The sequence below is a fragment of the Monodelphis domestica genome, chromosome 5, assembly GCF_027887165.1.
Source record: "Monodelphis domestica isolate mMonDom1 chromosome 5, mMonDom1.pri, whole genome shotgun sequence".
In the NCBI taxonomy this organism is placed as follows: domain Eukaryota; kingdom Metazoa; phylum Chordata; class Mammalia; order Didelphimorphia; family Didelphidae; genus Monodelphis; species Monodelphis domestica.
This window is the reverse complement of record NC_077231.1, coordinates 126209432-126222198: the sequence shown is the minus strand read 5'-3', so window position 1 is coordinate 126222198 and position 12767 is coordinate 126209432. Positions and strand designations below refer to the sequence as shown.

Below are 12767 nucleotides of genomic sequence, written 5' to 3'. Positions count from 1 at the left end.
CTATACTCCTGGGTGTGCCCACAGCTCTAGTCTATTTTTGCAATCCCTCAAGTATATGAATTCTTAAACTTTTTTTTTTCTCAGACCCTTTGGCAATCTGGTGAAGCCTATTCAGAATATTTTTTAAATTCCTAAAGTGTACTACGTATGTTCACAAAGGAAACTAATTTATATTAAATTATCAAAATATATGTTTTTTTTTTTAAGTTCACAAATCCCAGGTTAAAAAGTCTGCCTTAAAGCAACCAATGGAGCTTGAAGAGGAGATGGATGAATGGCTACATGAGTTGCAGGGACAATGGCTCTTCTTATGGCACATACAGGGCAACTCAGACACCTACTTGTGGGTTCTTCAGCATGCCTAGTTACAAGTTCACTACTGCTGTGTTAGTCTGCCATTTTCTTCCTTCCAACATACCTGTGCATGAAACTAATGTTTTTAGGCAAAGGCAGCGTTAGTCTTTAAGAATCTGTTATAGGTTTTAAGTAGATTTGTTGAGAGTAACAATAATTATGGAAAAGTTTTGGAGGGGTGGTACTGTTTTGAACTGGGGAATTTCTCTAACGAAGGAACTCTGTTCTGTAGAATTTTTAAATTTTGTTTAAAGTGGTTTAAGGTGGAATTTTTGGTTATGAGATAATAACACCAAACCAAGTGAGATGTGATTGTTGCCACACCGGGAATCAGTAGAAAGAACAATCTTGATAATTTGTGCAAATGGATTCACCAACTGAGAGTCATTTTGGATTTGGGGGAGGTAGTGTTAAAGGATTTATTGGAATGAAATATTACGAGACCATTTGACAAGGGATCTTGTGCCTAGAGATCTAAATGTTAATTGGTTTAATATTAATATGAGCAGTGAGGTTGTGTATTGGATAGAATTGTAAACTAGGAGTCATGAAATTCTGAGTTCAAAACTTCCTTCAAATACTTACTTGGCCCTGGGTGGACAAGTCACCTGTGTTTCTCAACTTCAATTTCCTTTTCAGTAAAGTGGGGACAATAACAGCACCTACCTCAGGGAGTTGTTAGAAGAATCAAAGTTTTTATATAGAAGAAGCAGTGAGTTTAAGAAAAAAAATGAGTTTTAATTGATCAATCAACAAGGATTTGTTAAACACTTATTATGTGCCATACATTTCACTGAAACACTGGAGTTTGTATAAAGAAAGGCAAAAGACAGTCCTGCCTTCAAAGAACTCATATTCTCTTGGGAGAGACAATATGTAAATAACCAAATATATGTAGCATATAAAGTAAATGGAGAATAACCTCAGAGATGAAGACATTGACAATGGGATGATGAAGAGGTTGGAGAAAAGGAAGGATTGGACCATGAAAATCTCACCTAAAGAAGGTGAGATTAGACTTGAGTGTGAAGAAAGCCAGAGAACTATGAAGCATATGTTTCATAGGTGAAGGAAGAATATTTTAAGCATAGAGAATAGCCAGAGTTGAGAAAGGTATTGTGTGCAAGGAACACTAAGTAAGCTAAATCTAAAACGATATTAAATATAAGAGGAACAAGTTTTAAAAGGCAAAGGATTTTATATTTGATCCTAGAGGTAATAGGGAAAGAATTCCCAGAGATATAGATAAGGCACCCACCCCTCCTTGTGATGACCAAGAGGAAATTTTCTCTGAAACTAGGGAAGAACAGAGAAATGCAAAGAAATTGTAGAGATAGAAGCTTTGTGATAAAGTAGAGGAAGATGGAACATTCTGAAAAAATATTTAGCAAAATGTCACTACATGGCATGGGGCAGGGTTGGTATGGTCTGATTAGGGGAACTCAAACAATCTTGAATGTTTTGGAACCTAATCAGTTTTGCCTCTGAAGCGATAATGCTTGGTCCACTCCTTCCACTCCTTCCATTACTCAACACAGTCAGTGCAATTTTACTTGAGTCAATATCACTGGTAGGAAGGAACTGAACATAATCTTCCATGTCATAAGTATGGCAGGTCAGGAGATCTTCTCAAATGGGTAGAGAGATGCTTTTAGGAAATATGATTTTCAGTTTCAAGCCTCTTTTGTGGAATGAGAAGCCTTTATAGAGTAGAAGGTTCAGGAACCAACAATTCACCCCCTGAGTCAGGCATTAAAAGGTAAAACCTTGAAGGAGTTCAGTCCAAAAGTAAGACTAGGCATAATTGGAATGATTGGAATCCAAAGTACAGGAAAGAGAGCCGACTAAAATTAAGGACAGTGTGTTATATGTAATGCACTGAAGTGCACCCTAAAGGACTTTTCTGATATTCAGGGACTGACTAAGGAGGCAGTTGACCAGCTCTGGCCTAATAAGCAATAAAAGGCCTTTGCTGGTACTAGCTTTCATCCCCAAAGGGAAAAGAGAAGGGGTAAAATCATCTGTTCTGTTTTAGGGAGAAATGATAGAATTTAAACAGAGAGAGAAAGCAGTTGATTTGGAGGGAAAGCAGGATGGGAGCTGCTGCCAAGAAATGAGAACCCTAAATTCTCTCCTGCTCTGAGGCTCCTTGCAGGCAGTATATAAAAGCCAGGAAAATCAGAACTTCTGAGCTGTTTTTCTTAACCCCTAGATTGTGATTGTAGGACTGATTATCCTAAAGGAAGGAGTGAGAAAAGAAGAAGGAAAGAGAAAGTCAGAGTTTTTCTCTGTGGAATGGCGGTGCAGCTCTGAGCATCTAGGGCACTTCAATGATTTCCCCCAGTCTATACTGGGTTGTTTTCATGGTGAAGCACTGTGTATCAGTCTGGGTATGGAGACTAGACCAAGTTTGAGGACTTGGACTTTATTAAAGCACGACAAAGGTGGGAAGATTATGACTTCATGTGGCAAGGGACATAAAAGCTACATCCTTTACAACATATCTAAGCCTTCTGTTCTCTTGGAGGTGTCTGTATCAGATGTCTGGTGACTCAGACAAAGAAATCAATCCATGTACCATGAGAATTTTCTGGTTTGAATATGATCATAATACAATTAATAAATAATAATAATAGCCAATATTTATGTCATACCTTAAAGTTTGCAAACTGCTTTTATAGGTATCTAATTTTATTCTCACATTTTTCATCTCAACATTGAGAATTAGATATTATTATGATCTCCACTTTACAGATGAGGAAACTGAGGCAGACAGAGGTTAAGTGACTTGCCTACAATCACCCAGCTAGTATGTCTCTGAGGCTAGATGGGAACTCAGGTCTTCCTGACTCCAGGGCCAGTGTGTTTTCCATTATGTCACAGAAATGCCAGAGACAATGTCATGGACCCTGGGTATTGAGCTTCCATTTACATGTTATTCTAAGAGTGTCAGCTCATACTCAATTGCTGGGTCATGTAGTTACCTGGACTGGAGTTTACATTCCTTCCCTCCCAATCTCCACCATGAACAATTGAACCTCAAGCCCTAACTCATTTGCTCACCTTTTGCCTGGAACCTTTGTTTTAGCCATGTGAGAGCAAGGTAATCTGTTAATTATGTGACCTCTTTGTCCATTTGTTTGGTTTGATGCCAAATGCCTACATATGTGTCATAGTAAAGCTGATGCTACTTAGGATATTTCTGTTAGGCAAGAATCCTAACTAATGTAGTTATGTATGTTTCAGAATGCCTGGTACCATGACCTCTAGAGTCAGAGGACCTAGGTTCAAATTCTACCTCTGATACTTACTCCCTGTTTGGCCTTGGGCAATGCCACTTATTCTCTATGACCCTCAGTTTCCTTTTTTGGACTAGGTGGCCTCTGGGGTCACATTCCAGCTCTAAATCTATGATCTCATATTTGTGAATCGAATCAATTTCAATTAGAAAATCAACAATAAAAAATTCATTATCATCTACAATTCATAATAAAAATCTAGTAAAATGCTTTAAAGTGAAATAAGACTCTTGGAACATACACTAAAATGTTGTTCCAAACTAATACTCACCAGTTGTATGGAAGCTTTCCATCTCTTTCCAAGGAAGCAAAATTGACAAATGTTCCAGCCCCACACTCTCTGTTGGAAAAGAACAAAATAGTCAAGGTTACTTGCCAGTTTGACACATTACTGCTCTAAGACAAATTCTTTATTTTAACAACACTGGGGGGTGGGCAGGCAGGAACAACAAAAATCAGCTAATTCAAGTTGTAATTGTTTTTCTTGTAAAGGAAAAGCAAAACATCAACCATTTCAAAGAATAACAAAATCAAGTTGGATATAGTCATAGCTTTCTGTTTTAAGACCCTTTGCAAAGGTGTTCATATGATCCTGAAAAACAAAATCCCTAAAACCAACTTTAGTAACCATTCTTCAAAATTTCCATACTGCATTTTATGCAAAATTGACCAATAAACTTTGGAGTGTTTACCTGATCTGCCAAGAGAATATAATCAAATTTTCTTTGTTGTGCTTTGAGTCCTTTGCTTCTTGACTTACAGGGTCATAGGATTTCTGGCTGGAAGATAGTTTAGAGTTCCTGTAGCCATAAAAGCTCAGAGTGGAAAGGGAACACCAGAGGACACTGAATCCAAGGCATACTCCAATAAGAATATCTTCTAAAGCACACCTACCAAGTAGTCACCAAGCCCTTGCTTGAAAAGGAAATTCTTTTCATTGGAATAGCTTCAGATATTAGAATGATTCTCCTTATATGAAGCCTAAATGTTCCTTTAAAAAAAACAACAACCCAACTTCCTTCCATGTCTCTTGACCCTTTGGAGTTAAGAAGAACAAGTCTAATCCTTCTTCCATTTGATAGTCCTTCAAATATCTAAAATGATTATCATGAAGATGTGTTCCCTCTTCTCCAAGCTAAATATCCTTAGTTCCCTTAGTCAATCTTTATATAGCCTGCTTTCCAGGCCCTTCAGCATCCTAGTCACCCTTCTTTGCATGCTTTCCAGCTTAAAAAACTACTCCAGTATATCTTTGCCAAAAAGGGGAGGAGATCATGAAGAATTGGGCATGGCCAGAAAGAAGAAAGATAAAGATTCTGGAATCTAACAGTGAGAATGGAATGCATGCCAAGGTAATTCTCAACTTTAAGTATTTGGAAACTTAAAATATTTCATGAAGCATATTTGCACATTACTAGGAGAATAATATTGCTAAAAACTCAAGGCTATGTTTTAGGAGAAAACTCAAGACTATTTAAAGTCAGTGAATAATATCCTCAATGGAGTTCAGCACATGCTTTTTTCAGTCATGTCAAATGTCTGACCAAGAGATATGTGCTAATGGTTGAGCGATATGGGTTTGTGTGTTCCAGTCTGCACAATAACAGACATTCTTCAAGCATTTAGTCTTTTCCTAGGTGAACAGCTGAGCTTGGATAAAGGCATGAAAATAATAATGTTCCCACTTTTGAGTGATTATGGATCTAAATTAAATGTCTATGTAGTGCTCCAGACCTCCTGCAATCCACACCATGTCATCTGCACATGGGAACAAATATGTATTTATGCAAAGCCTTTGCAATGTGTAAAAAGGGTAGCCAATAAAAGATGGTGAGTTTCTCCAGATACTCCTTTTTGTGTTAATATTTTACTGATTTTACAGGTACAATAAATTGCTATTTTTGTGTTGAGTTTGCAGTCTGCTAAATTCCTCCCAAATGACTTTCATTGTGTTATGATCTAGCCTGTATCCTGTTTTATATTTGTAAGATTTATTATACCCACTAACAGCTGGTTGAATGTAAGCTTAGTGCTGTCAAGTATGTGGAATAACTAAAATGAAAGAGGGAGAAGGGATTGACTGTTGGTCCACTGATCTGTAATCAAACAGATACATCTGAACTAACACATATTTTGCGGGAGTTTCTTAAAGGAAATGATGGATCTCTTGAGTAATGTAGAGCTAGACCACAAAAAAACATCTGAGAATACACTCTGGTGAGCAATGAATCACTGATATAAGGAAACATACAATCACAGAAATCAAGAAATCAAATGGATTTCCTATCTAGGTGAAATCTTAAATCACTTACACCTTCAAATGATAGCTATAAAACTAACTGAAAGTAACTCTAATGATTTAGATTTAAACTTACACAAGCATTTTATGATACCACAGCTATAGTTAAAACAATAGATTTCTCCCTCATTCTTTTTGGTATCTATTTTCTTCATTATCCTTAAGAGAGAAACCATTCTATTGCTTCAAAAGCTTTCTCAAACTCTGGTGTCCCAAATGTACTCAATCCTCAAGTTAAGGTTATCCAAAGTGACAAGGCACAAAAATGGTTTTATGTTAGTGAACTATTCTTTGTTTTGCCATTATAATAGCAATTCAGTCTATAAAGAAGAAGTCCTAATCACCAAACCATGGTAGAAAAGACAAGTTACAAAATAGAAAAAAAGTCCTAAAATGATTCTGAAAGTATAAATTTAGATAACCAATAGAGAATAACAATAACTATCTAAAATTTCATAGGAGGGAACGGTACTGCAATTCTCAAGAGCAATTGTGAATTTCACAAGGAATCTTGGGACATGTCATATGTAGGATCCCTTTCCTATCTAGCCTTGAGTAGGAGAAATACATCACCAGGCAATGAGGATTGGAGAACAAAGTCATGAAGTATAGGAAGCCAGAGTAGGCTCAGAGCTTTGGGGAGTTACAAGATAGAGTAGTTTAACTGGGACGGTTCACTTAGAGCAGTGGCAGAGATGCTGTTTTCCTTCCCAGGACCACGAATAAGGGGAAACAATAGGGGCTACCAGAATGATATAAATTGCTCTGATCAATTTTGGCAGATGATCTGTATAGCTAAAGTTCTAGGAACCTAGAGATGACTTATGGGGAATATGGAGGAACTGAACTAAACTGCTTTTCCCTTTCCCTCATTATATGCAACTGCCCCCTCCCATATTTTTTAAATCCTTACCTTCCATCTTAGAGTCAATACTATTATTGGCTCCAAGGCAGAAGAGTAGTAAGGGCTAGGCAATGGGGGTCAAGTGACTTGCCCAGGGTCACACAGCTGGGAAGTGTCTGAGGCCAGATTTGAACCTAGGACCTCCCATCTCTAGGTCTGGCTCTCAGTCCACTGAGCTATCCAACTGTACCCCACCCCATTTCTAATAAGCATCTCACCTTTGCTCTGCTTTAAGTTGCTTTTTAATTTTTAAATGACTTAGTTTTTTTAAAGATTTCATTTTACTTCTTATAAATAAAAACAAAAATAAATGAATAAATAAATTGGTTCAGATATGTATTTCTTTGGGTCTATTTGTGGTACAAGTATGTAATGGGAAGTTCCTGGTGGTTCAGAAAATTTACTAGGGAGAAATTTTCTACTTTAGATATAGGGTCTTAGGGCATCTGGGTGGCTCAGGGGATAGAGAACTAGGCCTGGACATGGAGGTCCTGGGTCCAAATTTGATGTAAGACACTTCCAAGCAATGTGACCTTGGGCGAATTACTTAACCCCAATTGCCTAGCCTTTATTGCTTTTCTGTTTTGGAACTCATACTTAATATTTAGGGTCCTAATTCCTTTTTCATGTTGAAGAATCTCCCTAACTGAGGACATTTATGAGCCATTTATCTTATATTTTTATTACAGCATTTTCAGCCCTCAAAAGCTGAATTTTATGAAGAAGATTGAGATCATTCACTTCCCTATAACTGAAGAGTCTAAACTGCCAATATCATCAAAACTACTGGTGGAGCTATTGAAGAAAAAAAGGCCCTTCCTTATGCCCAAGTTAGAGAAGGCAGGGGGAAGGAAAGAAGAAAAGAGACTGGAACAGAAAGTCCCACTTCTGTGCTGGCACAGTAGTCATTTTCAGTGAGGATTCTGACTGTTCATTTTTGGTTGGGAAGGGGAAGTGAGGAGAGCACAGACGCCTGCACTGATTCACAGCAATATTTAGTTTTACAAATAAAAAAATACATTTAAAACATGTGAGTTCTTTATGCTCATCTTGTTTGGGGAAAAATGGATATTTGCCAGCTACTTTTCATGTTCTTCCTTCAGTCTTTAACAACAGTATTCTCTGAAGATGAACTAAATTGCTCGAATTTCCTTTTTTTTTTTAATCAACTATAGTTCCAAGAATAGAGCTAGAATTTACAAAAAGTAAGTTCTTACATATTGACTGATTGAATAATAACTTTGATATCAGATTAAATCATTATGTTTTCTTGAGATGAATGCAAAATTCTTGAAAATTTTATAATAGAAATACCAGTTGTTATTTATTCTGTGGGCTGTCTGCCCTGCATTCTGTCCCAGCTTCCCACAAAGAACCCAAGCTTAGAGAAAAGGAATTATGCCACCACACTGTTAACTAGTGTGGCAAAGTACACACACTACTGCCATGACCTCCAGCGTGCCAGGTTTCTGCTTTCAAAATTATAGGTTCAAAGAGCATCACTATGAATTCTCTTTCTTTGTTATGGTTATATTTCTGACAGTTATGATGAATAGTTCAAAGAAGTTTCTCCCCCAGTGGCCAACAGGCAGACTCCAGGGCTGGAGGTGGGGCTCAGCTGAGATGGCTAGAGAAGTATTCTTGCCTAGGGCAGGAGGATTAATTAATGAAAAGATAGCCATCATGATATCAAATAATAAAACTTGTAATCTATAATATATGTCATCTAGATGCCTTCCTAGATAGTTGCTCCTCAAATTGGAAAGATCTGACATTAGAAAACTTTGCAAATAGTATTTTAAAACAATTTTACTTATCCTGCAAAATTTGCACTGATTTTTGCAACATTTATCAGGACTACTTCTTTCCTACACTATCCATTATTCTTCTTCCTTTACTCCTCAGTTCATTAGATTAAGAAGACATCAACACAATAAAATTCCATTAACATAAAATGCTACAATGATTATAAATCTCATCAATGATGTCAGCGGAATGAGGGATCAAAGAAAAGAAATTCTGTTTCTGTGAAGTGTGGGAGTTAAAGTTTTTGAGATTGAATATTTGCCCAAATCTCACTTTTAATCCAAGTATTGTTTTATGAAGGAGTACACTAGGAAGAATAAACCATAAATCAATCTTTTATTAAATCCTTAGTTTTGTTCATGACCATTTATGCTTAGGGGGAAATGGGACTCACCTGGCCATCTGCAGATGCTTTTTCCTGAGAATGATGAGTGTAACAAGAAGCAGTCCAATCAAGAGTGTGCTCAGGATTGCTAGCACTGAGATCACCACCACATTGGGATTCATCTCAGTAACTAAAAAGAAAATTGAATATGTTGTTCACTGGCTTCAGCACATAGAAACTAAAAATTTTGTGGTTTCTCATCAGATTTTATGATTACCCTCACGAATAAAAGGGACCATCCAAGCAAGCAATGAATTTTTCTAGGGTATAGTATCAGAGAGTAAATTTCATCACTCATGGCTACTAAATATTATTCTGTAAGAATTAATTAACATTTCCTTTTAAGAGGTTCAAAGCTGTTTTTATTTTTATTTTTTCTTTCATGACTAAGATCACTGTAGGATTTGGAAAGTGTCAGTATCCTAATATGGGTGGATAACCAAGTAACCAGAAACTATTAGCATTGGAAAGAACCTCAGAGGTAAACCAGTCCAAGCCCACATCTGAATAAATACCCCCCCTCTATAAGAAATAGCTCTCCAGCCTTAATTTAGTCCTAAAGGGGTAACCTTCTACCCCCCTGGGCTAACTATTTTTAATAGTTCTAAATGTTACAGTTTTTTTTTCCTAATTTGGGACCTTGCTGCAACTTCCACTCCTAGTTCTTCCTCCCGAGACCAAGAAAGCAAGTCCAATCCCTCTTCCATATAACTGCCCTTCAAATACATGAAGGCATCTTGTTTTCTAGAAGATAAACATCCTTGGTTCCTTCATCTGATCTTCATATGGCATGAAAAAAGTCTTTCATCTTTCTGGTTGCTTCCTTGGAATTTATGAATCATCTTCTGAAAATATGATACCTTAGAAATGAACACAGTCTTGCAAATATGGTTTGACCAAGGCAGAATACAAAGGCTTTATCATCTCCTTAAACCAGGACACTGTCTTTCTTAATTTTGCCCAAGAGATCATTGGCTTTTTTTTTTGGTTGCCATGTTGTACTGTTATTCTTATTAGATTTGTAGTCCATTAAGGCACTCAGACCTTTTTCATGTATACTGTTAGTTAGATACCTCTTTCAACTTGAACTTTAAAAGTTACTTTTATTTATTGTAATATAAAATTTTGGTGCTATTAAAATTTATTTTAACATTTTGTTGGGATTATTTTTGATACTGTTTGTGTCATCCAGTGCATTAGCTATCCCTGCCACCTTTGTGTCATGGACAAAATTGGAACAAATTCTATCAATATCATTATCTATAGTATTGATATTTAAAAATGTAAAATAGTAGAAGGTCAGAAAAAGAAGCTGGGCCATTTCATTAGAGACTTCCCTATAAGTTGATATTAACTCTTTGATGACTTTATGTGTTGAATGATCTCTGAGTCCAGGATCCTTCTATAATAACCTCATCATTTCATATTGTCCACAAAAATGGAATGAAAATTTTGTCAAATGTTTTGTAGAATTAGAAGTAAACTATAGCATTAATCTTTTCAATCTGGCCATTTCATTTTTCAAAAGAATATGAGGTTAGCCTGGAATCACCGCACCTTGATTTGAATTTCTATTATTTGTTGAATTTCTAATATTTGTTGAATTTCTTGGATTTCTATTCATTTATTCATTCTCTAGTTGTTCACGCATCAACTCTATAGGGTTCAATTTAGAATTTTGTAATGGATCAGTCTGTAGAACCTGAAGTTTAGAGACCCCTCTATCTTTCCTTTTTTTGAAGATTGAGAAAACATTTAGATATCTCTAGTCTTATAGCACCTTTCCTATTCTTCAAGAATTTTCCAACATCACTAACATGGGGTCAATAATTACTTCTTCCAATTCTGTAGTCCTTTTTGACCACGTTACATGTAATCATTACTGTCACTTATCATTATTTCATCTATTCTATTCCTTTATTTCCTAATGTAGCTTTAAAAAAAATCAAAATCACCTTTTCACTCTCTTTTGCGCACTAATTGTTAGCTTCATTTCATTGTGAGCTTTTTTTTTTTACTTTTAAACATGATTTTATTTGGTCATTTTCAAACATTATTCATTGGAAACAAAGATCATTTTCTTTTCCCCCCTCCCCCTCCTACCACCCTTCCCATAGCCAACACACGATTCCACTGGGTATCACATGTGTCCTTGATCAGAACCCATTTCCATGCTGTTGGTATTTGCATTAGGGTGTTCATTTAGAGTCTCTCCTCAGTCATATCCCCTCAATCCCTGTAGTCAAGCAGTTGTCTTTCCTCGGTGATTTTACTCCCACAATTTGTCCTCTGCTTATGGATAGTGTTTTTTCTCCTAGATCCCTGCAGATTGTTCAGGGACATTGCATTGACACTAATGGAGAAGTCCATTATGTTTGATTGTACCACAGTGTATCAGTCAGTCTCTGTGTTAGCCAATCTGATAGGTGTGAGGTGATACCTCAGAGTTGTTTTGATTTGCATCTCTCTGATTATAAGAGATGTAGAGCACTTTTTCATGTGCTTATTAATAGTTTTGATTTCTTTATCTGAAAACTGCCTATCCATGTCCCTTGCCCATTTATCAATTGGAGAATGGCTTGATTTTTTGTGCAATTGATTTACCTCTTTATAAATTTGAGTAATTAAACCTTTGTCAGAGGTTTCTATGAAGATTTTTTCCCAATTTGTTGTTTCCCTTCTGATTTTAGTTACGTTGGTTTTGTTTGTACAAAAACTTTTTTTTGATGTAGTCAAAATTATAAATTTTACATTTTGTGACTCTTTCTAAGTCTTGCTTGGTTTAAAAATATTTCCCTTCCCAAAGGTCTGACATGTATACTATTCTGTGTTCCCCTAATTTACTTATAGTTTCCTTATTTATGTTCAAGTCATTCACCCATTCTGAGTTTATCTTGCTGTAGGGTGTGAGGTATTGATCCAAACCTAATCTCTCCCACACTGTCTTCCAATTTTCCCAGCAGTTTTTATCAAATAGTGGATTTTTGTCCCAAAAGCTGGGGTCTTTGGGTTTGTCATAGACTGTCTTGCTGAGGTCGTTTACCCCATCTATTCCACTGATCTTCCTTTCTGTCTACTAGCCAGTACCAAATTGTTTTGATGACCACTGCTTTGTAGGAAAGTTTGAGATCTGGGACTGCAAGTCCTCCTTCCTTTGCATTTTTTTTCATGATTTTCCTGGATATCCTTGATCCTTTGTTCTTCCAAATGAACTTAGTTATGGTTTTTTTTCTAATTCAGTAAAGAAGTTTTTTGGTAGTTCAATGGGTATGGCACTAAATAAGTAAATTAATTTGGGTAGGATTATCATTTTTATTATGTTAGCTTGTCCCATCCATGAGCAATCAATGTTTTTCCAATTGTTTAGATCTAGTTTTAACTGTGTGGAGAGTGTTTTGTAGTTGTGTTCATATAGTTCCTGTGTTTGTCTCGGCAGATAGATTGCTAAGTATTTTATATTGTATAGGGTATTGTGAGCTTTAATGTTTCTGACTATTATTAAAAGATATCTCTCATTTTATATTCATATTTAGTTATCTGTCCTTTATTTGTATCTTCTCTGCCACTCGAAAATTTCCTCTGCTTTGTAGGGACATGCATGTCCTTTTTAAAATGTAAATTTATTGATGAGTCAATGGGCTCAAAAGTGTATATCTACATTGTTGTCTTCAGAGATCTATTTTCCCCTCCTCATTATAAATATTTTTTGGGGGTCTCAGG

At 36.2% G+C, this 12767-nt stretch overlaps 1 protein-coding gene across 2 annotated transcripts in view; it reads right to left on the bottom strand.

The window, feature by feature from the left end:
- PTPRO (protein tyrosine phosphatase receptor type O) overlaps positions 1-12767 on the bottom strand; it is a 235591-nt gene that overhangs the window by 66976 nt on the left and 155848 nt on the right. For both annotated transcript variants that reach the window (XM_056799294.1, XM_056799295.1), the window contains exons 15-16: positions 9057-9177; positions 3925-3993 (exon numbers count right to left, since the gene is read on the bottom strand). In XM_056799294.1, the coding sequence (XP_056655272.1) occupies positions 3925-3993; positions 9057-9177 (190 nt within the window). The remainder of the gene's footprint in view (positions 1-3924; positions 3994-9056; positions 9178-12767) is intronic.